Source organism: Arvicanthis niloticus, chromosome 6, assembly GCF_011762505.2.
Source record: "Arvicanthis niloticus isolate mArvNil1 chromosome 6, mArvNil1.pat.X, whole genome shotgun sequence".
Classification (NCBI taxonomy): Eukaryota; Metazoa; Chordata; class Mammalia; order Rodentia; family Muridae; genus Arvicanthis; species Arvicanthis niloticus.
Window position 1 is genome coordinate 90,458,646 of NC_047663.1, and position 27,793 is coordinate 90,486,438.

General features: G+C 49.5%; 1 protein-coding gene across 3 annotated transcripts; it reads right to left on the reverse strand.

The window, feature by feature from the left end:
* Positions 1–54: 54 nt before the first annotated feature.
* Clcn7 (chloride voltage-gated channel 7) lies at positions 55–27,793 on the reverse strand. Of its 3 annotated transcripts, none has more exons than XM_076937149.1 (25): positions 27,562–27,793; positions 18,491–18,529; positions 16,754–16,825; positions 16,562–16,627; positions 15,938–16,070; positions 15,486–15,595; positions 14,562–14,642; positions 13,205–13,267; positions 13,019–13,102; positions 12,063–12,156; positions 11,733–11,797; positions 11,079–11,195; positions 10,622–10,676; positions 9,881–9,941; positions 9,056–9,194; positions 8,326–8,419; positions 6,270–6,439; positions 4,783–4,834; positions 4,379–4,506; positions 4,071–4,156; positions 3,653–3,782; positions 2,671–2,730; positions 2,412–2,588; positions 1,953–2,033; positions 55–1,704 (listed from the first exon to the last, which is right to left on the reverse strand). In XM_076937149.1, exons 1-25 carry the CDS (start codon positions 27,697–27,699, stop codon positions 1,618–1,620), a joined length of 2,382 nt encoding a protein of 793 aa, XP_076793264.1. In that variant the 5' UTR covers positions 27,700–27,793; the 3' UTR covers positions 55–1,617. The 3 variants fall into 3 exon arrangements, with proteins under 3 accessions (XP_076793264.1, XP_034361541.1, XP_076793265.1); XM_034505650.2 differs by having other exon boundaries at positions 18,491–18,559; XM_076937150.1 differs by lacking the exon at positions 27,562–27,793 and adding an exon at positions 24,587–24,713 and having other exon boundaries at positions 18,491–18,559.

The following is a 27,793-nucleotide window of genomic DNA, read 5'->3' on the forward strand; positions in this document are numbered from 1 at the left end:
GCCACAGAATAGGCCGCTGGGATTTCAGCCTTCCCAAGAGCCAAAATAAGAATATTGGGAGAGACAAACTTTGATTGCTTTATTTAACCTAATATATCCAAAAATATCATTTCAACATGTAGTCAACACACAACTGTGGACAGATTGCACATGCCTTTTTGGTACCAGGTCTTTGAGACCCTATGCATGTTTTTCACCCCTTGGGTCCAACTTTAGGTATGGCTCTTCCTGATCCAGAGCGTCCCTGGCATTGTCACTTGGACCTGCCCACCAGGCAGGCTAGTTTTAACTTCTTGAAGAGCCTGCTATGCCCAGGCTTGAGGACAGGATGCCATCCAAGTAGGCTGCAGAACCCACACTCTGCAGTGAGCCTGAGAGCAAGTCTGAGATGGGATGAGAAGGCCAGGGTCCCTGGACGGCCCTCCCACTGGGCCCTGGGCTGGCTGCAATACCCTTCAAGAACTGCACCACTGCCCACAGCAGCAGACAGCAGCTACTGTTTACAGAAGTGCTGTCTGCACTGGTTTCTCACCATGCTGAGTGCCTGACTCCCCAGAATACTGAGCATGAGGCAGAGAACTCATTTCTCGCTCCAGACAACATACTTAGGCCCATTTCCTCATGGAAGGAAGAGTCACTCTTTTGGAGGGACAACTGAAAGGCAGGAGCTGCCAGCTTTCCAAAGACCTGTGTGGCCTTGTAATAGACTCCTGCCAGAGACACTGCAACTATCTTTAAAAAGTGTTGGGGGGTGGGTGGGGGGGAAGACTCTGAAGGTCACTGAGGGATGTCAGGTCCAGCTTACTCCAGTGGAGCCAGCTTTGACAAGACAGGGTTTAGGGGTGAGGTTCCTTGGCTCTGGTGCTCACAGGTCCATCCATCCTAGGGCCATCCCAGAATTGTCAGGCCCTGGGAGGCCACTTCCCAAGGGTGTACCACACAGGACAGTAGTAAGCAGGCTACTATGGATAACAGGACCTAAGTGCTTCGATAAGATCTGCTTTCTGGCTGTGGTCCAGTGCCATGACCCCCAGGTCTAAAAGCCTAGGGCAGATGTAGGTGAACTCAAATTCAGTCTTCATGCGATTTTTAGATCAAAAGTCCCAGTCTTCCCAACTTCTGGACAAAGAGACGGGGCAGCATGTGTGGCACACGTGGGTTCCCTGACAGAGCCTGCTCCAGGCTGCACAGCTCCTCATGCCCTTGCTTCTGAAGCTCCTGGCTGGTGTGGGCAGTACAGACACAGGGTAGGTGCTCAGTCAGCAGAAACAGCAGTAAGTAGTAGCTCACACCTGCTTACCTGTCTGTCTTTCTCACACACTAGCCTCTACTGGCTCTCAGAAGTGAGCCACAAGGGTGTGATAACACACATTTCATCCTAGGAGAAGCCCAGGAGTAGGGCAAGTCAGTCTGAGGACCGGAGGGTCAGGGAATAAGGAAAGTGCTGATGATGTAAACAACTGCCCAGGAAAAGGGTCTGGCCCCCACACCAGCCAAGCCCAGGGAGAGCTCCTGTTGCTGCACTGCCCAGGGGACAAGGCTTTGGCTGAGACCAGGGACCCTGGGAGGAAGTGCAGAGGGGCCGGGGTGCCACTGTCCAAGGGTGGGGGCCAGCCCTCACGTCTGGGCCAGCGAAAGCTCTTCTAGGCCTCCCTTTCCTAGGCGGTATCTTGCTAGGTCCTTCCTGGTCACCAGCCCGACCACCTGTAGGAACAATACCAGGTCACAGAGTCTCCATAGAATCTACAGAGCTTCTACTCCATGTGATGGCATACTCCACATACAAGTTCTAAGTAGGTGTACAATAACAGGCTAGGTCCCAAGGCTTACTGTCCTGAGATAGACACAACCCGATGTCCACCCACAACCTAGCAAGAATACAGAAAGCAGATTATAAATACAGGAAGCTGGCCAGCTCCAGCAATCTCCAGCAGGACAGATACCAGTCTCACCTGATTGTGGTTGTCCACTACCACCAGGTGCCTCAGGCCCAGAGCCCGGAACAGCTTGAACACTCGAGGAAGAGATGCCTCCTGCAAGGTAATCAACTGCCTTTAGCCCACTTTACCCCACCATGGGAAGAGATTCAAACCCCCAAACCAAGCATTTCAAGGATACTAAGCTGTTCCTTCCCCTCCATGCCTGACTCTAAGGCCCTGTGTGCTGCTAGTGGGGTTCTCTGTCACTCACTACCACCCAAAGCCCAACTTTTTTCAGGCTGTCCCTAATACATTCTGATCAGATGGCCCATCTCAGGACACAAGCCCTACTTGCACCATCCCTGAAGGCCTTCTCTGCCTGGCAGCAATTACCCCACAAGATTCCAGAGGCTCCTTACTACCTTTTCAAAGTGTATAAGGCATCAAACCATACCTCAGCCCTGCTTCCGACTCCTTTGGGTCAGTAAGTACCTGAGGCACAGTGTAGGGAGAAGGGTTCATGAATTCAGAAAGGTCCATGGTGCACTCGCGCTCATCCTGGGATACGTGGATAGACTGGATTGGGGGGAAGCGTGGATAGGCATCGCGGAAGTCCTTCAGCCTCAGCCGCCGCTGCACCAAACCCATGTTGGACCTCTCCACAAACACCTGCAGGCAGCAGCCAGTTATGTGTCTGCCACTGTGAAGGATGGCGCCCAGGACACGCCCACCCATGGGCTGTTGGGTATACCTTGTGCTTCAGGAGCACAATGAGCTGGGAACGCAGGATCAAGCCTTGGAGCCTGGCTGGCTGCAGGAGAGGAACGTCAGAGGCCTTGAGACCCAGCAGGAAACTTTGGCCAACTCCATTCTGGCTAGATTCCCTACTGGCCCATGGCTGCTGTTTGGTGGTCATCTCTAAGCATAGGCATTGAAGTGAGCATCTCTCACACACAATCCTGCTAGTCCCTAGAGTCTCTGACACAGGGCTAAGCCTTCTAGCAGAGCATGGAAGTCATGCTGAGAAATAAATCAACATGTAGCAAAATGTAGCCCAAGTGCATTCCTCACATTCTTTCAAGCCATCAGTGCCAATGTCCAACACATCCTAGCAGGGTAAGACCTCACCAGCACCTCTGACAGATGTCACAGTCACCAACACCATGACTAAAAAGTCCAGTTAGAACCACAGAAGGCCTGTCTGCGGAGGACAGTCCAGCTAAGAGAGCACTTTATTACTCTTCATGGAACACAACATTTCCTGTTCAAGAGCTGGAGAGATGCCGGGCGGTGGTGGCGCACGCCTTTAATCCCAGCACTTGGGAGGCAGAGGCAGGTGGATTTCTGAGTTCGAGGCCAGCCTGGTCTACAAAGTGAGTTCCAGGACAGCCAGGACTACACAGAGAAACCCTGTCTCGAAAAACCAAAAAAAAGAAGAAGTGGTTAAGAGAACTTGATGCTCTCGCAGAAGACCCAGGCTTGATTCCAAACACCTACATGATAGCTCACACCATCTATAATGCCAATTCTAAGGAGATCTCTTGTAGCCTTTGCAGATACCAGTCATGTATGTGGTACACACACATACATGCAGGCAAAACACATAAAGAGAATAAAAATAAAATCTTAAAGTTTCTTGTTCAGGTGAACTAAATAACGCCCCCCTTCCGACACGTGCTGCTCACAGGCACAAGGTAAAACAGAGCTGACACTTAGAGAGGTGCCCACAGTACCTGGGTGTCTCCTACATCCTCTACCACAGGGAACCCATTGTGATTAGACGCTGTGTCACTCAGGACATCCACGATGATGCCAACCTTCTCTCTCCGCCTCAGGCAGGTCACAGGTGTGCTCATTACTTCCCTGGAAGAGTCCCAACCCAAGGTGAGTTACACTCACACCACATGCTGTTAGGTACTTAAGAGCTTTTACACCATGTGGATACCTGACCAACATGAAGCCATCAGACTTGGGACCCTAAGACCCTATTTCCATGCCTGAAACTTAACCGGGCACTGGGAGACCAGCCATAGACCGGCCACAGTGGGAATGCTGATTCCTGGGCTCTCTGCAGGCATTCAGTGTTTCCCCTGTCCACATCCACCCACAGCACCCAGGAACCCAAAGGCTTAACAGGTTGGCTGGCCATACCTGGCAGTGAGCGAGTGTGAAGTGACCGGGGCCTCCCAGTGTAGGAAGGGCACACTTTGCAGCTGGATGTGCATGTCATAGAGGCCCTGTGTACAGAGTCATGGTTCAGGACACTGACCAGGGGTCCTTATGGCACACTGCCTCCCGCGGGGCCTACTACTACTCTACTTCTGAAGAAGGCCGTTTGGGGATGACTCAATGGGCCCCTTCCTTCTACAGCTGGTGTAAGCCCCTTAAATCCCAGTGCTAGGCTACAAGAACGATATCCAGGGTAAGCAGAGGACAAACCACCCCCTCATGCTGCATACCTCAATGAAGACATCACCCACAATCTTGGCAGTCATCAGCACCAACATGATGGGAAAACCGTAGGTCACGTTGCTGGTGGCCTCCATCATGATGACTGTCAGGCTAAGGGTCATTCTCACGATCCCACCTGTGGGGGTAATCATAAGCCCCTATCCCTCTAAACACAGGATTCTCAGCTCTGCTGTATCTGCAGTCTTTTTACCCACCCATCTTCCCAGGCCACAGAAGCAAGGATGCTACCTGCCACTGCCACCTGGTCATGCTATGGGACTGATGACCTCACCTGCCTTGCTTCCAATTCTGCTCACATAAATGGCAAAGGGTAGCTATGGTGGAACGCAAAATGGATAGGCAGGGTAAAACTGAGGCTGACTCACCAAAGGAGGCAAGGGCCAGGGCTTACCAAGCTGAGCAGCAGCTCCCATCAGGGCATATTTACCCGGATCTGCCCAGATCTGTGGGAGGCAACATGGGTGAGAATCAGAGACAGTGGCAACCAACTTGCCAGGGCATGCTAGTGAAGATGCTAGGCTCGGCATGCCCTTGCTTGTGATCCACACACAGGACATGCTACTCCAGTGCCCCTTGCTACAACCAGTGTGCAAACACTCTAGCTAGATGTGCCATGTATAGGGACAAGGTACAGACTATGCCACCTGCCCACACCCATGAGTTCAGAAGGCTGTGCTTTTGCCAAGGAATCTACAGTGAGGACAGCAGACAAAAGTATGTATGTACAAGGCGCCACTGCCCACGTCCACAAGGACACACTGAATCATCCAAGGAAATTGGCATTCAGCTGTGATGAAAAAGATCCTAGAACACATCACAACACAGATGAAACAATCAGACATGGCACGCAGTTGGAACTGCAGACATGTGAGGGTGTCCACTGTGAACCCTAGGAAATGTTGGCAATGGATGAGCAACAGGAAGCAGAGACCGGCAGAACCGAGAAAGGGAAATAGGAGCGACTGCTGTACGGTAAGGCTCCTTTCTAGGTAAAGAATCGACACTGAACTGGAAGAGAAGGGGGCACGACGCCCTGAACTGTTTAGGTATGAACCACATCTCAGAACATAGAACCCAACCAAAGCAGATCTAGATGGATACCTGGGCCTGAGGACAGGGGAGGGGCAGCTATAGGCTTCCAGTTGCTATCCCTTCTGTAATTTGTCAATCTGTTTTTTTCCCCTTTCCTTATCTATTTACTTATTCATTTATTTAATGAATAAGGGCTGTCCCCCCCCCCCCCCATTTGTTTTATGAGACAGGGTTTCTCTGTGTAGCCCTGGCTGTCCTTGAACTCACTCCACAGACCAGGCTATCCTTGAATTCACAGAGATAGATCCACCTCCTGAGTGCTAAGACTAAAGGCACGCCCCACCACCACCCAACATAACTTGTCAATCTGATCAAACTGGTGAGAAAACACACACATATCAAAACCACCCAGCGGCTGGTGAGAGGAAATGCTGAGGCCTGCATGCAGGTCAGTGCTAGATGGACCTGGGTCCCTCTCCTGTTATATTCTCACTCATGTCCCTGACATGTCTCCACAGTTACATCATGTGGCTATTTCATGGCATCAAAGGTTTTTTTTGTTTGTTTGTTTGTTTGTTTTTGTTTTGTTTTGTTTGACACAGGGTTTCTCTGTGTAGTTTTGGCTGTCCTGGAACTCACTCTGTAGACCAGGCTGGCCTCGAACTCAGCAATCCGCCTGCCTCTGCCTCCCAAGTGCTGGGATTAAAGTCATGCGCCACCACTGCCCGGCTCAGAGTTTTTGCCTAAATGCACCATGTGTCCAGATCACACCTGTGGTGGACCCTAGACTTAGGACCACCAGGAACAGTTGAGTAGTATAGCTCTGGCATGCTTCCCCCAACTCACCGCTGCCCCTGTGAGGTAGGACAGGGAGATGCCAAAGAGTCGGCCCCAGGCAGCCCCAATGAGCAGTGATGGGATGAAGACACCAGCAGACACTGTGAGGCCATAGGTCCAGCAGGCCAGGAAGAAGTAGACCAGGGTGAACAGGCCGAGAGTCATGGGATTATAGGAGCCTAGGGGAAAGGAAGGTCACTGGGCTATAGCTGGGACTCAGGCTTGTGCAGGGATTTCCTGCCTGCCATGGGCTCCCATCCTGAGAATCAGGCCACCAGAGCCCAGACTGCAGTAGTCCCCAGAAAGTTCTGTATTTTCAGCTTCTTCAGGTGAAGGGTAGGTCCCATCAGAAGTACAGCAAGGTGACCTCAAGATGGCAGCATAGGTGTCAAATTCATGACCCATAATGCCAACACCAACCCCCCCCCAGAATGAGCAACAGCCTGAAGTCAATATGCCCTGCCCCACATAGAGGCTGTTCTCTAGCACAAAGGGGAAGCCCAGGCTCCTGAGGGCAACAGCAGACTTCCAGCTCAGCTGAACTCAATCAGTGTGACGTCACGTATGCTAGCTGCACTAGGATAGCTTCCCCTAGCCTGAGCCTGACCTGAGCCTGGGAGCCCTGCAATAGAAGTTCAGGAAAAACACTCACCAGAGGTTTCCAAGGTCACCAGAGGTGACCAAGAAATGTTCTATTAGGCCCCCAAAGCACTCCTAGCCACTGTAATTCAGTGGCCAAACTCCAAGACCTGGGAGGTATGTCCTTCCTAGACAAGATGATGGGGCTGTACACGTGCATGAGAAACCAGAGAAGGCCAAATAGAGAGGAACCACAGTGGCCTCTGTGAATGCCAGGGTGGGGGATATGCCACCAGTCTATGTGGCTAACCATGGCACAGGTTACTGATGTTACAGGAACAAGTCACTAAGGGCAGAGATCCACATGTGTAAAGCCATTGGGTTATTCTTTTTTTTTTTTTTTTTTTTTTCCCCGAGACAGGGTTTCTCTGTGTAGCCCTGGCTGTCCTGGAACTCACTCTGTAGACCAGGCTGGCCTCGAACTCAGAAATTCACCTGCCTCTGCCTCCCAAGTGCTGGGATTAAAGGCGTGCACCACCATCGCCCGGCAGCCATTGGGTTATTCTATGGCAAATTTATCCATTAATTTTCATGATCCTTTCCTATGGACAGCCCCCCCACCCCCAAGTCCCCAGTAGCTCTATGACCAAACACAATTATAAACGACTGTCCCCATAAGTAAGGTGTATGTCAAGGTTAACTTCAGTTGTTAATTTGATATACTTGTGAACAGGGAACTAAGGGCTTGCCTCCAGGTGTGGACATGTCTGTTGGGGCATTTTCTTGTTTGCTGACTGAAGTGAGAGGCTCTGGCATCCTGTGGGCTGTACTATCCCTGGGCAGGTCGGCCTGCACTGTAGAAGGTGTCTAAGAAAGCCAGAAATCAATGTTCCTTCATGGTCTTTGCTTCAATTTCTGCCTCAGCTTTCCTCAAAGATGGACCATAACCTGTAAGCTAAATAAACCCATTCCTTCTCAAGTTGGTTTTGGTCAGTGTTTCATCAACAACAGAGGGCAAACTAAACAGTAGGAGAAGAGTTAGAGCCACAGGCCTGAGGCTGCTCAGTTCTGCTTGGGCCTAGTGTGTAGGGCTTAGCTCTAGGCACTACCTGGGGTACGGCTGAGCCCAGAAGGGCCTGGGCTTGGAGTCATCAAGCTAGGTTTTCTGCTAGAGAGAAAGATGGAGGTAACTCAGGTGACTATCCTGAGGGAAAAGGTGAAGACGGGAGTTCAGCCAGTCCCTCTCTGGGAGCCTGGCCACCAGCTGCCCCACAGAAGCCAGCAGTCCTGTGCTCCCAGGGCTCCTACCCTGCAGTGTTGGGTCCTGTACTCCAGCACACCTCACCACACCAGAGATGGCTCCTTAGTACAGGGCAGTGACCTCTGAGCCAAGAGCTTGTCCACTGGTTCTGACAAAAGTGTTAGAAGGTTCTGTGCATGTAGGCAGAGCTCTACAGCAAGCTGCAGCCATGCTGACTGCACATACCTGGTGGGTCATGGAACAAGCTGACAACGCTCTTCTCAGGGGTGTTAAAGAAGGCTGCGGCCATGGAGTTGTATTCGCCATCTGCACAGAAGAGCTGTAGAGTTGAGAAAGGACACAGAGGGAGAGATGGCCACAGGGCAGATGCTGTGCGGCTGAGTGCTGCTCATGTACCCTGAGTTTGGAGAGCACTGGACAGGATCTGGCCTCAGAACCCAGACAGGGTTTCACTGACATGACCACCTCTCTGGGAGATGGAGGTCTATCTGTCCCTGCCATCCAAAAGAAACAGGAACCTAGGAGCTTCACGAGCAATGCTTCACAATCGACAGTGGGACACTGGTCCTGGGAACCAGTAGGCCCAGTCTTCTCTGCTGAGAACTGTTTTACTATATGAAGGGACACATCATTTGTCTGAGAACAGAGGCAGCTCTCAGTGGGAGTCTTTATGAGCTGCTACAAGTATCTCTATATGGTTTCTGTATGGTTACAGGTAAGCCCTTCTCTAATCTATACTGAGCTTCATTCTAAAACTCTCTCCGGGAGGTACCTGGAAAGGACTTTGGTGAGATCAGTCAAGTACCCATCCCCCAGGCACCTGGCAGACAGCCTCAGCTTTCCATGGGACCCTACATACAGAGCAAGCCTAAGGCCTGCTAGCATTGTTACCTCTGGGAAACGAGAGGTCTGCGATTGGTCCTGCTCATAGGGCCAGCCCAAAGCTTATACCTACCTGGAGTGGGTAGGACATGGAGCTCCCCTGCAAGGGCTGGCAATCTCGAGATGAGTAAATCAAGACAAATGCAACTGTGGCTGTGACAGCAGCCACCAGCATGGCCTCAATCACTTGGAGGCAGGGCCGGTGAATGTACCTAGAGACCAAAGTGGACTTTGTTGCAGGGATGGCCGGGATAGTAACCTCACCTGCTCTGCCCCTGGCAGTTGCCGGAGAAACCTGACCCAGAACCCACTGATGAGAGGATAATACGACACAGGTTTAATGATCAATCAGCCCAGACTTGCCGAAGAAACCTGACCCAGAACCCACTGATGAGAGGATAATACGACACAGGTTTAATGATCAATCAGCCCAGACTCCTGGGGTTATCTTTCTCCCTGTGGCTATAGATGTCTCAGTATCGACTCACCCGCCCTTCTCCACCACCATGGCAGCTGAAACCAGTACAAAACACAGGTAGACATACCATGAGCCCAAGACATTCCCAAACAACTTGACTATTTCTTGTCTAATAAAGGGGCTGGGACCCCAGGCAGAAGGTGGGAAGCATGACTTTGTTCTGTGACAAATTTTATCTGCTAACTTTCACAGACCCCAGGACCTGAGGAACATTTCTCAGGGGAGGTGCCTCCTCTTCTCTCTCCACTTGCACTTACTTGTCTCTCTGCCCCAGGCTACATATTCTCCACCTGTCCTGAGCAGCTAAGCTGGACAGACCTTCAGGGAAGGACCCTTACTGACAAGGCCTCCACAATTTGTCCATTTCCTGCACCCAGTGGGGCTGTACCTGTCAATCTGGCACACAAACAGGGTTCTCACCTGATTCGAAACATGGTTAGCCAGTAATTCAAGGCATTGAACACAGCTCCAAGAATGCCGCCTGTAACAAGAAAAGAGACTAATGTTAGTTTCACAGGGAGAACAGTGGAGTTCTCAGAGTGGGAGGCCCTGGTGGGAGTGCACTGTCAAATGGCTTCACAGGCATGACCACTAAGGCTGCCCTGCCTTCCACCCAGCTTCGTACAGAACGGTACGAGCCAACATGCCTCACTCAGAACTCAAACTTTCAATCTCTGAGCACAGACGTGACCTTTGGGGAGAAATCTACACCTGACCTCTGTATCAAATACAAGGTGTAGAGTAAACAGATGGACTCTTTTAAGGCTTGGGTCCCTTCCCCAAAATCTCATATTATTTATATATGTAAATGTTCTAAATTCCAGAAGAAAAAAAAAGAGAAAGAAAGAAAGACGAACCAATTCAAGTCCTGAGTATTTTGGATAGGAAATCCTCACTCTGTAGATGTTGTAAAGGTCCCCCCTACCCCTCAGGGAATCTCATTCCAAGTCTGGAACTTTGCCAAAGTAGAATTAAAGCTCTGGGGTCTAAGGTGCCCACTCCTGCCTGCATCTGCATAATAACTCTAGCAGTGTGATGCGTAGAGGTGAGGAGTGGAAATCTTCACCAAGGCAACTGCAGACCGGCACCACTTTGGAGTTGGGAGTCCATCCTCCCCAACACAGGTTCACTCTGGTCCACGATACAGGGAAGGGCCCTTACCCACCACACCCATGGCGATGAAGACAGGAATCTCATGGATGGTGTAGGCCATTTTCTGTGCAGAGGGGAGAAAGCAAAGGCTTTGAGAAATTGCTGCTTAAGTTACAGGATTGGACAGGAGCTCTGCCTACATGCACAGAACCTTCTAGCACTTTTGTCAGAACCAGAGGTTCCATGAGTGAGGTAAATGGTCTTTGAGAAGACCTTATGCCCAGGCCCTTCATGGCTGAGCTGGGTTGGGTGGCTTATACAGCCATCTCATACTGCAGCTATGGTACACTCAGAGCTGGAGCAATCCCTGTGCACACCTCGGAGCACTGAACAGCCCTCGAACTGACAAGCAAGAGTCCAACAACCCTACTCAGAGCTATATTTTGTCAAAGCCATGGTCAAGTCTCAGCCTTATCCCAACAGGTTTCTCAGGTGGCACCAGAAAGGGAATTGGCTAGCAAATTACCTCTGAGTCAAATCTTCCAAAATTTATGAGGCCAGGGCTGGATAGGTCCCACATGTTTCCATGGTAGATGCTCAGAACAAAATTCAGTGTAAAGGTGGAAATCATGGAAGCAAAGAACTGTTGCAGAGAGAAGTCAGAGTCTTAGAGACTTGCCTGGTGTACCCAGTACCCTGAAAGTCTGGTCCAGCCCACTCAGTACTCAGTGTCCTCAGAGCTCTACCTGGCCAGCCCAGTACCCTCAAAGGCACATTTGGCCCACATAAATTCTAAGAGTTATATAGAACACTCTCCTCTGAATGCTAGCAGCAGGTATTGAGATTGGGATTTCTGTCATTTGGAAAGTTGTGTGTCTGGATACCCCATCTAAGACAAAAGGAAAAGGGCTGGAGCCAAGTGGAGCTGTCAAAGTTGGGGTTGCAGCTCTACACACAAGCCAATGAAGAACACAAGAGAAAGTAGTGTTTCTGGGGTTTCTAGGAGCCATCAAAGGCAGACAAGAATACCTAGGACAGGTGAGCACTTAGGACAGGTGTAGAGCTACTGGACCCACCGAGGGACTCTACAACACAAAAGGATGAGCTGACTATTAGGAGTTCTCAAAGGAGGAAAAAGTATGATCACCCTGGCCAAGGGGCACCTTTCTCAGGCACTTACAATTCTCCATGTTAGGAACTGATTCCAGAAGGAGGCGCCCTCTTCCAAGCTGAACAGGACCCCACCTGGAAGGCAAATAGCAGGGCTAAAGTGCCACCAAGGCCATAGGACAGCCTACCCACTGCCATTGCCCAATAGAGTCACCAGGGAACTAAGACCATGACACGGGGATGCTGCTAGGTGGAACCAGGCCATAGCTGGTATCTGTAAGACACTGCCCACACCCTCACCAGGTACTTATCAGCAACCTCAGAACTATGCCTACAAGAAAGCCCTGCTTCATCATCCGAAGGGAAAAACCAGAGATGAGGTAGAACTGGATCTCCTTACCCACAGGGGCTCCAAATGCAGCAGATACTCCAGCTGCAGCTCCAGCTGAGACAAAATCCCGCTTCTCTGTATCTCTGCGGAAATACTCAAAGATCTGAAAGAAAAAGATGCAGGGTGTTGTGGGAGGCTCTAAAGGGCTGCTTATCACAGGAAGGGAAGTTGGAAATAGGTCCCATCCAACAGGCCTAAGAAGAGCTGTAAGAATCAGGCAGGGGCATTTTTCTAGGTAATCACATCATTATCATCACCACAATAGCTACTGGATTCATGGAGAGCAATATTACAGACAGAGACAGAAAACAGGAGAGCTGGCACTCCCGTGTACCCACTGCTGAGAACATAACCACAGGATTCCATTTGTGACAGTGACCCAACTTCTCCATGCATGCAAGAAATCTATGAACTTGTTCCAGCTCTACCCCAGTGACTGAAGAAAGTGCAGTGAGTGGAAAAATGTCTAAACTTGTTCTAACTTTAATAGGGATTGTTCAGACAGGTTTGGTGCTACATCCTTGGCATCTCAGTTCTCAGAAGCCTTGAGACAGAATCCTAAGTTCAAAGCCAGCCTGGGCTAGACAGTGTAACCCTGTTTCAACAGTTAGTTATACATTTATCAGCAGAGAAGTTTAGTGTAATGCCCATCTTACTGCTGTTAACAGTGGGAAACATGACAAAATTATACCATGTGTCTGCAGAGCCATTTACAGCTCCGACCTCCTTCAAGTGACTGTCCTTCTAAGAAGCTGGTCAGAGATTCAACAGAAACAAACCAGCATCCTAGGGACTGACCATGGAGAGGCCAAGTAGTCTGTAACCACCTGGACTGGGAGCAGGCCAGACTGCCCTTAGAGATGGTGACAGGAACTGGATATTGAGGGAGACCCATAAGTCTGGATGAAGACTCAGCTGAAACACAGCTACGAATCCTCAGTCCACAAGTGTGTGTAAGGACTCACCTTGAAATCTCGCTTGAGTGATGTTGACCTTCCCTGGGAAATCCCAGCAGCAATCACGGATCCTGAGTGGATCATTGGCCCTTCCTGGAGCACAAAGCAATCAGTACTCAGAGGCCATGCCTGGTGTCCTCCAAAAGACAGAAACTCAGACTCAGGAGGGACCAGTGTCACTCATTCTGTTGTTACCTTTCCCACAGCCAGTCCGCCTACCACAGACAGAATCACGCCAGACACCTTGATCACCAGCGTCTAGAAACAAGGAAGATACAGAGTTTGAGTAATCCTGCTGTACATGCCTAGCCCAGGAGGCTCAAGGGAGGCCAGCACTGCTGCTAAGTGCTCAAGGTGAGAACTCCCACTCATCATCCAACCATACCACAAATGCTAGGGCAGTGCCCAGGGCTCCTGTTCCACATCCCCTTGGGGAACTCAGTGCTGCTGTATCCCTGGAGGGTTCTGAGGGAGGAAGCTCAACTCTGCCCTATGACTATGACTCTGCCCTAGGTCCAGCACAGCTTTACCCTGGAGACAATTACTAGCTGGGACTGACAGCATGACTCCTAACTCAAGAACATACAGGTGCAAGCACCTACTCCACAGACACCCCAGTATTCATCTCCACATCAGGCCAGGGTCCACGAAGGTGGGGACTGAGGGACTATAACTCCCCTGAACTATGTGAGCCTGGTGAGTGATCAGGGAGGTCAAGGGTGAGCAAAAGCTGACTCTGTTATCTGGGCCCATCAACAATATAAAAAAATATATCTAACTTATAATGCCTCCCCTGGCACATGGCCCCTGGTGCAGGAAGAAGGGGGCTACTGGGAAAGACAGCATGCTCAACACAGGCTCTGAGGAAGTCTCCTAAACCCAGTCTGTAAGCCAAAGGTATTTAGCAAAACATTCCAGATTGTTCCATAAAGTCTCGTCAGTGCTGTGCAGGAGTATCATGTCCACCCTATTCTACAGCAGAGCAGCACAGGACTCTTCCATTTCCAAAGTGTGACCATACTTTCCTTGGGTACAGGGCACCAGGCCCAGGAGCATCCCAGGGGAGGCCCTGGAGTATCAGGCAAGGGAGTACCTCAAAGGAAGCCAATGCCTATCTACCTGCCTTCTGAGTGAGATAGGGACAGGAGGTAGTATCTGGCCAGACTCAGACAGAAAGGCTGGTCTTGAAAAAAAAATAGTAGTAGCAGACTGTGGTGACAAATGCCTAGCTTCTGTGACATTAGGATGCTGCCAAGATTATGTGAGTGTGAGTGAAAACTTTGAAACCAGGGAAGGAAAGGCAGGCCATCTCCCACCTAGCTCAGCCTCTCTAGCTCTGAAATACTCAGGGCCACACAGCCCTGAGTTACGGCCGTGTACTGCATGACTGCAATCACAACACTTACACTCCTGCACTACTTACTGCAGGCAGAGTCCAGTTTTTGCCATGTTCAGATGCACAACCTTGTGCCAGGTGTGGAGTCTCAAGCAAAGACAAAGACTTAAACAAGCCGAAATCCTGTGCCCTGCCCTGTCTCACCGCACATCTCACCTTGAGCCGCACCACGTGGGGGATCTTCACCCCATTGAGGAAGCACTTGATCTGAGGGATTCCGCTGCCAGCAGCAACTGGCTAGAAAAACAGAGGTGTCAATGAGCAGATAAAGTAAGGAGATGCAGCCTCTACAACCACAAGAGCAGATGTGGGGAAGGACTTCATGTTAGGAAGTAGAGGTCCTTCCCTAAGCCCAGGCAGGAACACAGCAACCCCTGAGGAAACCACATGAGCACGTGTGAAGGGTCAAGGGAAGAGTCTGATGGTCATGTGTCCCCAAGTGAGCTAGGTGAGGGGATATTGCAGGATGAACAGGACACTCATCATGTCTCAAGCAGGAACTAACACTTCCTATGTATGGTTAGCTTCTCTGTATACACAGAGCAGGTTCTGGATGTTGCCTATTCTTCTTTCCTTATCCCCACAAAAAAAGACAAGGAGGAAAGAGGAACCAAGAAGAAAGGTAGACTCCTGGGATTAAGATGTATTTTGAAGCCACCAGTGGGTTAAGAGTATAGTCCTCCTGGGGCATGGCAGGTCTCTGCTTAGATCTTGGCATGAACTGCCCAAATTCCCGGGAACTTCACGCCCTGGAATGACCCTTTATCTATCTATATGTGAATATGAAGTAGGTGTGGTATACCTATGGTCTGGATATGAACTGGGCGGCCAAGAGATGGGATGGGAGCTATACTATTGGATTAAATATTGTATTACTAGGAGTACAGCTAAGGAAGCCGCAGTGTGTTTCTGGTTCTGACTGAACAGTTCCCACTCATACCACACTGTGATTCTCTCTGGCAGAAAGCCTCCACTGTCACAGGGCCCACGATGGGCAAGCTAGAGGACCTATACGCTCATCAAGACCCCATGCCCACTCTGGATCTAGAGTATCCAGTCTCCTACACACACTGGCTTTACCTCTATGAAGGCCACAATCACAGACCCCACGAGCACGAAGGCAGAGTTCAGTGTGGCCCACAGCAGGAGGGAGAAGGACAGGCCGCCCTTCTCTGTGAATTTGTCGATGTCTCAGGGATGGTTAAGGACAGGCACTGCTGCACTTCTGGAGCACCTATCTGCCCTCCATGTCTCACTCTGTGGACAGTCATTTTGGCCAGATCATCTCATGACCTGGGCCAGCACAACTACTGACTAGCTAGCAGACCACAGTGCTGAGTGGAAAACTTACAGACTTCTCACAGCCTGACTAGGATTACGCCACACATATGCTGAGCGCCGTGCATGTATGATAGGTATCTCTATGGAGTCCGGCCTGCCCTGTTCTTTACTGACTGTCTGTAAAGACGCATGCTGGGTTCTGCCGCTGAGCCCGCAGCCCACACGCCCCGTGCAGCGTCTTTGGAGGATACTGTCCTTGATGACTCGGTACTTGAGGCCTGCCAGGTTCTCCACTACAATGTCAATGAAGCAGGCTACCAGGCCTGTGAGGATTCCAATGAGGGCACAGATAACCCAGCGCTTGATCTCCACTGTCCGGAAAGCCTAGACAGGGATGGGGAACAGGACACAAAGGTTAGCACTGCATCCAGGAACCTGCTGTGCACTGCTCTGGTGCTAGCAGATTCAAGGGCTGCAACCACACATAGTATAAAGTTCAGCTCTAGCCCCAAATCTGCCAAAAGCAGACTCCAGCCAATGTTTCAATGACCACTGAAGGACACAGGAAGTCCCAAGGAGGTAAGTAACATTCCCTAGAAGTTCACAACCAGCTACTAGTATTTGTAAAATTGTCTAACATCTGCAGAACGACCTTATTGGCCATGATGATTACAGCCCTCCCTCACAGTTTTCAGTATCTGGGGACAGGGGTCCCATGTTCAGAGCCCCATCCTCCAGTACACAAATTATGAAAACAAATGCTGGCTGTAGAACCTACAGCTTGGGAGAGAAAAGGGAGGGAGATGAAACAAGAACGCTGCCTGGCCCACCATGCCAGCACCCAGGCTAACAAGCCATAGGCCCACTCTGCTCACCGTGTGGTTGATTCGTCTTTCCTCCTCCAGGAAGAGCTGATTCTCACTATTGTCATAGTCCAGGCTCTGCACAGACCAGGGCACAAGAAGCTCAATTGCTGACCCAGGGAGCTGGTACAAGTACAGCCAGGGGATAGGGAAGAGGGCGGAAAGGCTGGGGCTTGAGCCCAGGAGGAAGGATGGGGAGCCCACCTCATACTTGAGGGAGAGGAGCTTCTCGTTGTGTGGAATCTCCTTGGGGAAGGTGTGAGGAGGGTCTACTTCCTGTGGAAGAAAAAAACAGAGTCTCAAATCCCAGAGCTCTGCATTGTCTGACACCAAGGCTTCGAAGGCACAGAAATCTACAAACTACCTACAAATCCCCTGGGATACCTTAGGTTTGTTTTAGGAGAACAAGGTTAATTTAACTCCCTAGAAATCAACCAGTGCATAGCAGATCTCTGAGTTCCAGGTCAGCCTGGTCTACAGAGAAAGTTAGGCCAACCATGGCTATACAGAGAAACCCTGTCTTGAAAAACAAAACAAAACAAAACAAAACAAAACAAAACAAGCAAACAAACAAACCAATTACAACAAAGCTGAAAAACCATTATAAACACTCAAAGCTGGGTGTGGCTGAGCACACCTGTAACCCTGACACTATGGAGGCAGAGTCAAAAGGGCTGGCAATTCAAGGCCAGCCTGAGATAGGTCGTGACAATGACACCAAGAATGGAGGCAGCACAGGGACAGTGTGGACAGTGACAGTGTGCATGCCTGTAGGCACAGGCTTTAGCTCCTATCCCAAAGGAAAAAGGGAAAAACAAACCTATAGAATAACAGAAGAGCACTAAAGACGCTGACACAGGGTCTGCAGGGATGGTCAGAGGCTGAGTGTTTGTTGTTCTAACAGAAGGCCCAAGTTTGGTCCCTAGGGATCCATATTGTATGACCTATCACAGCTGTGACTCCTGCTCCACAGGGGTCCAGTGCCTCTGACCTCCCGAGAACACCTAATCTCACAGGCATGTGACAACACACTACATCACTGCCCACAGGGACAAATAAAACCACCAAATTGCCAGGCTCTGGTGCAAGTCTGTAGGCTTGTGTAGTTCTAAGGATGTATGCTTCAGTCGATTTTCTCTAGTGGCAAAGGGTCATGTCACCTGCTGCGACTAGATTTGAATTGGCATAATCGATTGAAGTCACTGTGTAGACAGCACCAAAGACAACCAAACTCCAGGGGGAAGGGGTAGCTCAGGAAACATTCCCTTGTTTGTTTTTTCAAGATTTATTTTTTGTTACGTGTAGGTATGTATGTGCATGTGAGTACAGGTACTTTTTTTTTTTGGTTTTTCGAGACAGGGTTTCTCTGTGTAGTCCTGGCTATCCTGGAACTCACTCTGTAGACCAGGCTGGCCTCGAACTCAGAAATCTGCCTGCCTCTGCCTCCTAAGTGCTGGGATTAAAGGCGTGCACCACCACCGCCTGGTGTGAGTACAGGTACTTATGGAGGTTAAAATAGGGTGCTGGATCCCTGGGAGCCACAAGTGCAGGCAGTTGTAGGTCACCTGACATGAACGTTGGATCCTCTATAAGAGCCCCTGGAGAGCTTGTTTTAGGGACACTAGAATCTACCCCATGGTCAGAGGAAATGGCTTCTCTCCATGCCTGAGGACTCTTCATTCCCGAGACTAAGCTCTCTCACTCCTAGAGTCACGGTCATACCAAGCTTCCTCCTGACAGAGGTCTCTGTACCACGTGTGTGGCCTCCTCCCCAGTGCTTCTGCCCTCTTCACAACGCTGGTCACTGGGCCTCAGAGGCCACATGGATATTCGGTGTGCCCTCTCTGGGAGTCCTGCTATCTGCCGACCACGCTACCCTTCCTCTTTCCTTTACTCAGTGACAGTCAGCTCAGTGGGAGCAGAGAACATCACGCCACTCACCGGGTCCAGGAGTTCATCATCCAGCTCCACGTTGTTCATCTGTCCAATTCGGAAAAGTGCAGAATGAGACTAAAAACAGAGAGATCATGAGGGCAGCAGATGATGGAGGCAGAGCACTACGCATTCTCATTCCCACCCTCACAATCTGCCCTCCTGGGCTGCTGGAACCCAGGTCTGCTCCTGCCATGTATAGCCTGTCCCATGCTCGTGCCTCCTCCTCTGGGGCCACAGGACCCTCTGTAAAGCTACCCCACTCAGAGGTATAGCAGGCTGAGACCCATAGACATCCCACAACTGTATGTATGGTCACTATGGCCATGAGTTCCCTCTGGTCTGCATCAAAGGTTAACTCCTACTCTACTGAGCAGCTAGAGCCCAGAGTGACAGCAATGAGGAAGGCATCCTGTGGGGCAGGTGCAGGACTCAGGTACCTGCTGCTGGCTGCCCTGCTCTTTCCTGTGCATACACAGGCACAAGTTCATGCTCACATTTGGAGGATGGAGAAAGCATCTCAAAACCACATCTGTGAGCATGGCTGGCTATCTTCACCCTAAGTATCCTCAGGTAGCACAGGTACCAAGAAGAAAGGGCACGGGGTAAGGTGACAAACAACTCACTTGGGAGGAGGTAACCTCAAAGGGAACACACCCTGCCCCCATCCATGTCCACTTCCGGACTGTTCCCTGGAGAATAACCGTGGTTTGCTCTTGGTTAGGCTGTTTTCTGTTTGGTCATCAGACTTCACATGACCCACACATGAGAGGCAGAGTAAGGCTCACTTAGAGAGGCCCCCTCTGACTCTGCCACAGTCTCACTCAGAAAAGACAGACTCACCATGGCAGCCACTCTGAGGCAGGCAAGCTGTGTTAAGAGACTGTAAGCAGGCCACCCTCTACGCCTTGTTGAGGACAGTCTATCTTGAGGGCCACCATGAACAGGACAATGACACAGTACTCTGGTTACATCTGAACTTCATAGGAACACATAACTTGACTACAAGCACATTCCAAATACTGCATGCAACATGCATCAATAGTTACGAGTTTTCAGGGATAAAAAGATGGCTCTGGGGGCTGGAGAGACGGCTCAGTGGTTAAGAGCACTTGCTGCTTTTCCAGAGGACTAAAGGTAGCTCCTGAACCCACTTAGCAGCTAACAATTGTCTGTAATTCTAGTTCCGAAGGATTCAACACCACCTTCTGGTCTCTGTGAGCACTGTACACATGTGCAGAGATATGCATGTAGGCAAAACACTCATACACATAAGTAAAATTAAATGAGATTGCAAAAAAGTGTAAGTTACTCATTTTCCTGTAATATACAGGTGTCTGTATCTTATCCAGCAGATAATATAGTGTGACACTTACACCCACCACCCTCTAATGGACCATAAGCCCCAACAGAGTTTTTCCCAGGATGACTTCACCTTAACTAAGGACACTTGAAAAGACTTTGTTTCCATGTGAAGTCCAGTTATAAGATCAGAGTTATCTTTGGGAGGGGAGCAGTATTTATACCACAGTAGCTTCTCTTCCTCCTCTTCTTCCTTCTTTTTTTTGTTGGGTTGTCAAGATAGGGTTTCTCTGTGTAGCCCTGGCTGCCCTGGGCTAGGCTGTCCTAGAGCTCATAAAGATCTACCTGCCTCTACCTCCTGAGTGCTAAGATTAAAGGTGTGTGCTGCCACCACCCGGCTACACCACATTAAGTAATTTCCAGGAGCCACCATAGGGCTCCACTTGTGATCAAGAAGTACATGTTTCTCTTTAATAAAAGTTTTGGGGCCAACAAAAAAGTCAGGCATGCTCTATAACCTGCTGACCACTGCACTGGCCCCGCAAGGCGGCTGTCGCACAGTTTCAGTGCTGCCACAGCCCCCAGTCAATTTGTACAGAAATGCATGTGCCAGGCAGTGGGCCAGGCCTGAGCCCATAGGACTCTTGGGGTGTCACCCACTATGAACCCTGTTTGCCTTCTCAGGGAAATTCCCCTGAGTATTGAGTGACCAGGAAGAAACCCAAGGACAATGAGGTAGGGCTGAGGGTCGCAGCAGAGAGAAGGGTAGGTGACCAGGATGCTTTACCTATCACAGATGGGCCAGACAAGCCACGGCCATCAACAATTAATTCACTGTACCACAAGTACCCAGAGTCAGACCCACAAAGCCTGAGAAAATGGAGCTCAACAGTCTGACAGGATGACAGGAGAGGGGCCGGCTAGGAGTCACATGACAGTACTTGCTCACACAGTCTGACAGGATGACAGGAGAGGGGTTGGCTAGGAGTCACATGACAGTACTTGCTCACACAATATTCTCGGCCCCAGACTTGGTGAGCAGGGGCCCACATCCATGAAAAAGCAACAGCAAGCAGAACCCCAAACCAGGTGAAGGCTGACAGGGTAATGTGTGACAGCAGGACAATCCAGGCTGTAGTGGGGCACAGGTGTTGGGCCCACCTTAGCAGGGAAGGGGACGCAGAGGGCTCAGAGCTGTATGTCTGACCAACAGAGGGTCCCATGAATCTACACACACTGCACAGATGGCAAACTCAGTGCTCTTGTTTTATGTATATGAGTACACTGTAGCTGTATTCAGACACATAGAAGAGAGGGCATTGGATCTCATTACAAACGGTTGTCAGCCACCATGTGGTTGCTGGGAATTGAACTCAGGACCTCTGAAAGAGCAGTCAGTGCTCTTAACCTCTGAGCCATCTCTCCAGCCCAACTCAGTGCTCTTGTACCAAGCTACAATTACTCAACATACCACCCTAGAAGGAGCTTGTTGAGAACACAGGCCTGCCCAGGACTAGTTTTGAAATTTCTGGGAATCTATAATTACTTCAAAGTTACATATAACAAAAATTCTCACACACCAACAGACTTTCGAAACAGAATAAATGCAAATCATAGCATCTGAGAATGACTGACAGGCAGAATGCAGACAATTACAAACCACCCACAGACATGCAAAAAGTGACCAGAAGAGCAAGGCTCTGGGCTGACCCCTCAATTTTCTGCACCTCAAATGCAGAAAACTGGCTGATCAATATACACAGAGGTGCTTGAGTCTCCAGTGAGATGCTACTGTCTACCTAGAGGGGGGAATAGAAAATCAGGGCTGAAGCAATGGCTCAGTGGACAAGAGCGCTTGCTGTACAGGTCAGATTTCAGCACTCATGGGAAAAAGCTGGCTACCTGCGTGCATGTGGACACAAGAGGACCTGTGAGGCTTGTGGTGGCCAGTCTAGCTTCAGGTTCAGTGAGAGTCTCTGTCTTAAAGGAATAAGGGAGTGATAGAGTGGGACACCCAATGTCTTCCTCTGGCCTCTGCATTTGCTTGTGTGCATTCATGTGCATGGGCACGCACACATATACACCACATGTATCCCTTTCCCACAGACACTTATTTCACACACATACCACCTATACCCCTTTTCCATATATATTCATCTCTCACCCATAAACATCACATACAGCCCTCTCCCAAATACACTAAACACACACACACACACACACACACACACACACACAGAGCCTCCCATACAACGCCATCATCATTCCATCTGTTCCACAACTCAGTAACCCCAAAAGAACAGAAAGTAGGATCTCAAAGTGACATCTGAATACCCATAATCACAGAAGTATTATTTACCTACTTGTCAACAGACATAAAATAGAACTAAATGCTTGCTACAATATGGATCGACCTTATAGACAATGTGCAGAAGCCAGTCACAAAAAGACAAATATAAGGGGCCTGAGGCTGCCTATGGCTTGGTTGGCAGAGTGCTTGTCTAGCATACAGGAAGGCTGAGGTTTAATCTCTAGCACTGCATAAAACAGCCATGCCAGCACCCAGGAGGTGGGAAGAGAGGACTCAAAGGCTCAAGGTGAGAGCTGGAGGGATGGCTCAGTGGTTAAGAACAATGGCTGCTCTTACAGGGGACCCCAGGCTTTGATTCCCAGCACCCACGTGGCAGCTCATACCATCTATAACTATAGCTTCAGAGGATTCAACATGCTCCTGGCTTCCACCGACACTGGGCATGCATGCCGTGCACACACATACACGTAAGCCAGCCTGGTCTGCATGGTGTGTTCCAGGCCGGTCAGAGCTATGTGATGATACCCCGCTTCTACTCCTTCCCTATGCCCCAAAAGTCCAAGGTCATGTTTAGCTATAAAGCTGTTTGAGGTTAGCCTTCTTAGTCTGCTTACATCCAGGAAGACAGAAAGTAAGAGGTGGTGGCCAGGGGAAGGAGGAAGAAGGCAAAAAAAAAAAAAAAAAAAAAAATCCTTTGGGTAGTTTCAGTTTTACAAGATGAAGAAGTTCTAGAGACTGATTGCCCAACATTAAGAATATACCAGATGAGCAAGTTGTGGTGGCACACGCCTTCAATCCCAGCATCTGGGAGGCAGAGGCAGGCAGATCTCTGAGTTCGAGGCCAGCCTGGTCCACAGAATAAGTTCCAGGAAAGCCAGGACTACACAGAAAAATCCTGTCTCAACCATAACAAAAAAGAACACACACACCAGATGGGTGGCAAATACCTGTAATGCTAGATTCTTAGAGGTTGAGGGAAGAGATCAAAAATGAAAAGCCTAGGCCAGCAAGATGGCCTAGTGGATAAAGGCATCTCCTTCAGAGCCTGACAACCTGAGGTCGATGCCCTGAGTATTTCCATACGGTGGAGTGACTCCAAGTTATCCAGATTTCCATACATACATGTGCAGACACATATACATACAAAATAAACACATACAAAAAGAAATTAAAACCTGGCCTCAACTATACAGAGAGTTCAAGCCCAACCTGAGCCATTTATACTCTGACTTACACACTACACCAATACTCTGACCACACATAAAAATTAGAAGGAGTGGGAAGTGAGGGTACCTGTCTAGTACGCAGAAGCCTGGGCCTCAATATCCATTATGAGTTGAAACGGTGAGAACAGTGTGTGAATCTAGATAGCATATTTATGTTATGTGCTCTTCCTACAAAGGCATACACATGTATACACGTGTGTATATACACACACACAGACACAAACCAGTTTTATTTGAGAAATGAGGACAACTGAATTCTGCCACCTTCTAAATCCAGGTGGCAGCAGCAACCTCCAATTCTATTGAAACCAGAGCTAGAAGACAGCATTTTGCACTTGGGAGGGGGGGGATACCCTATTTTTATATTTTTTTAAAGACAGGGTTTCGCCGGGCACACCTTTAATCCCAGCATTTGGGAGGCAGAGGCAGGTGGATTTCTGAGTTCGAGGCCAGCCTGGTCTACAGAGTGAGTTCCAGGACAGCTAGGGCTACACAGAGAAACCCTGTCTCGAAACAAAACAAAACAAAACAAAAAAAAAAAAAACCCCAAAAAAACAAAACAAAACAAAAGACAGGGTTTCTTTGCATAGCCCTGGGTGACCTGGAACTCACTATATAGACCAGGCTGGTCTCAAACTCAGAGATCCACCTGCCTCTGCTCCCTGAGTTCTGGGATGAAAGGCATGCATCACCACACCCAGCATTTATTTTTAAGTTGCTCAGTTGCATACTACCAGCTTTACAGCCCCACCTCCATTAGCAGCTGTCATGTGCCAGGCTCCATGCTAAACACCAAAAAAACCCACACTGCTGCAGCAGGGTCATCAAAAAACAAAAACAAACAAACAAAAACCCAGTGACAAAGTTGACAGAAAACCTGAAGAGAGACTGGTTTTAGATGCAGTAGCCAGGTCTACAACAAGCAAAGCAGCCCAGAACAGGGAGGAGTGGGCCCTAGGAAATAGGTCTTCGGGTGGATGTGGTCCTGCATGGCTGCCTGGAGGCTGCCAGCATCCTGTCCCTCAGCTTTCTACACCCTGCTGGACTCAGGCTTGCTTATGAGCTGAGAGAGGAGGAGAAATTCCTAAGACTGAGAACCAACGGCTCTCACCAGAAGACAGCAGGGCCAAAGGGCCACTGGGACAGTCAGAGGACCCTTCCCGGAAGCTCTCCAATGGCCATAGGTTTCCTGTCTTCCCCAACAGCACCCTCAGGCTATGGTCTGTGGTGTCAAGCTATCAGGACAGGACACAGTCCCACACTTACCTGAGGTCCCTCCTCTGCTGAGGAAGGTGTTTCTAGTGGCGATTCCCAAAATGAGCCTGTAAGAATGCCCTGCATTTAAAGACTGCAAACACGCACTGCCACCTCTCCACCATTTGCTCTAGGATCAAACATCCTCCCAGAAAATTCTACTTCCTGCTGCCCATACACATGACCATGACTTGCAGGCTGACCTCATCCTTTCCCTGTTCCACTATCACCCCACACCTAAGAAAAGAACCAAAGACTTGGCCTCCAGGTAGTGCTGCAGGGCCTGAGCTTTCAACAGGGCCCAGCCTGTCCAGCCTTTAGCAGCTACCACATTGCCTGGCCAGCTTCCGCCTGGCTCGGTGGCAACACTGCCTCCACCCAGCCCTGGAGTTGCAACAAACCCCAGAGACTCAGGAGGTAGCCAGGAAAATGAGCTCATGTTCAGGGTCACCACACTGTGTTCCCCTTTTTATTTCCAAAGGGTCCTGCCTCCAGGCTAGCTCACAAGGACTCCTACTGCAGCACCAGGGCAACCATGTTTAACTATGAGCCTGAGTATTACTTTCAACTTTCTCCTCTTCTTGCCACCTGCATGCCTGCCTGATTACAAGCATCTGCCATGGGGGCTGAAGGGATGGCTCAGTGGTTAAGAGCACTGACTGCTCTTCCAGAGGTCCTGAGTTCATTTCCCAGCAACCACACGGTGGCTCACAACCATCTGTAATGGGATCTGATGCCCTCATCTGGTATGTCTGAAGACAGCTACAGTGAACTCACATACATAAAAATAAATAAATAAATAAATAAATAAATCTTTAAAGATTTATTAAGAAAAAAAAAAAGCATTTGTCACCACACGCAGTTTTATGTGGTGTTGGAGGCTGAACCCAGGGCTTCACTGATGCTAGGCAAGCACTGTCTTCAGACCCTTGCCCTTAATGACTAGTATCTACTGAGAGCCTGTTTTCTAACAGGCCTGCTCAGTGTTATACATTCATTAACTTTTTACAGATGAGAAAACTGGCACCAGCAGGCCTCGGATCCTGCCGGAAATTCTGGCTGGTCCACTGCTCAGTACAGAAGGTTTCCAAGCTGTTCAACCTGCCTAAGCACTGGAGTCCCCAGCCTCCTGTATGCTTCTCCTAGACCCAGTCAAACTCAAGTCAACTGGTGTGTCGGACCAAGACTCCTCCTACACCCCGCACCACATCCCACACACATGCTTTCTTTCTCCTGTTGCTCTACTTGTTTGAGGACTTTGCATTAATTACAGAGCACAAAACTGCTCACTGCACATACACCCATAGGGCTCCTCCCACAGAACCAGCAAGGCGCTGGGCCTGTTCCCACAGGGAAGGAAGCAAGCTGTCCTGTGCATCTCAGTGACCTGCACACAGACCTGGGAACACACAATGGGGCAGGTGACCAACTAATTTTTTAAGTTGTGTAACAGCAACCAATCAATTGTATTAACTGCAGATTTAAAAGCTATAATGGAATTTAGGGGAAATGTCAACTCTTTCTTTACTCTCATGTCTATTTGTAAAGAAAAGCAAAAACAAAACTCAACTTCTGTCAGTTTCCAAATTCTTCCCTCTCTTAAAACCAGTTTCTAGCATAAAGCTACTTTCTTTTTGGAGAGAGACGTGTGCGTGTGTTAACATACAGTAGGTATTAACTCTGATGGAGGCCAGGAGAGGAGAGGGTGGTCAGATCACCTGGAGGAGCTACAGTTACAGGTGGTTGAACTACTGGACCTGGGTGCTGGGACCTGAACTTGGGTCTTCTTCAAGAGCAGCAACAGGCCCCTCCCCCAGCGGTTACTTTCTTTATAACAGGGATAACAAATCACACCTCCCAGAAACACCCTAGGAAGACAGACATAGCCCTACCACCTACTTAAATCATTTCAGATTGCTGCTGCAGACCAGATTTGCAAGCACATGTCACTTCAAAGGGAGCTGAGGTGCTTCCCAACTACAAGGGACTGACTTTGACTTTCATTGTCTTATGCACCTTCAAGGGTCTAGCAAAGAAAAACCTAAATGTAAGTTCTAATGCAGCTGCCCTATCTTGTGCTCTTCTTAGCCTTTAAAATGGCAGGGGGTGTTTGTTACACACCTCTAAAATCAGGAGGAGGAAGAGTATAGGACATAAAACAGACCAACATGAAGGAATTGACATAAGTAACTGACTCAAAATTAATACAATGCACACAGGCACGAGAATCAAACGCAGGCAAGTAAACAAACCTGTACCCCTTTTCAAACACTGTGAATTCAAAGGCACAAACTGTTTTGAATGCTAAGCACATTGTAGCCTCGGACTTGTTGCTTATCATGTCTGGCTGCACATTCTAAATTCAATTAGGTAGTAAGAGAAAATGAGTGGAAATGCTTGTCATTGCAATTATGTCCCAAACGTCTGGAATTAAGTCCTGTGAGAAAGGAGACAAACAATTTCACTGAAAGCGCAATTCTGCCATTTAAACTGTGAAAACTGCCAGGCGTGTAGTGCAGGCTTTCCAAGTTCTTGGGGAAAATGAGACAGGATTACGATTTCATTGACAGCTGTGGTCTCACCGCGAGACCCTATCTTGAAACGCCAATGGCTGGGGGAGCAGACCTGAGGTCGTATGCTTGCCTAGCATGTGTAAACTCGAGCCTCACCACGAAAAGTAAAATTAAAAAAACAAAAACAGTGTTAAAGTCTTGAGATCTCTTGCTGAAAAGCCAATGACAATGGTTGCTGGAGGAGAGGGTATCATTTTCTCTAATGGTGTAGCCACTGGGGGACAAGATGGGAAGAAGGGGTTCAAAGAGAATGAAAGGAAGAGGCTTATGGGTGAGAAACTATCAAAAATAAAAGTCTTCCAGGATTCAAAACATAACAGAGGAGAACGCTGTGGCCTCCCTCTGGCCCCCGCCGGCGCACTGAGGACCCTTGCAGCTATCCCGGCGGTCGCATCTCCGGCCCGCGGGCCTCACCTGGCGCGCGCCGGGACCGGCTCCGTTCAGCAGCGGCGTCTCCTCGTCAGGCTGCCCTGTCCTTCGAAGCAGCGGCGCCCCCTCCTCATCATCACGATCTCGGCCTGACCAAGACACTTTCTTAGAAACGTTGGCCATGGCCCACTGAGGACCAAACTCAACAAGAACTGCCCGCAGCCCGGCAGCGTTCCTGCGACCCGTGTCCGGGACTCACGTGATCTACCATCAGTGC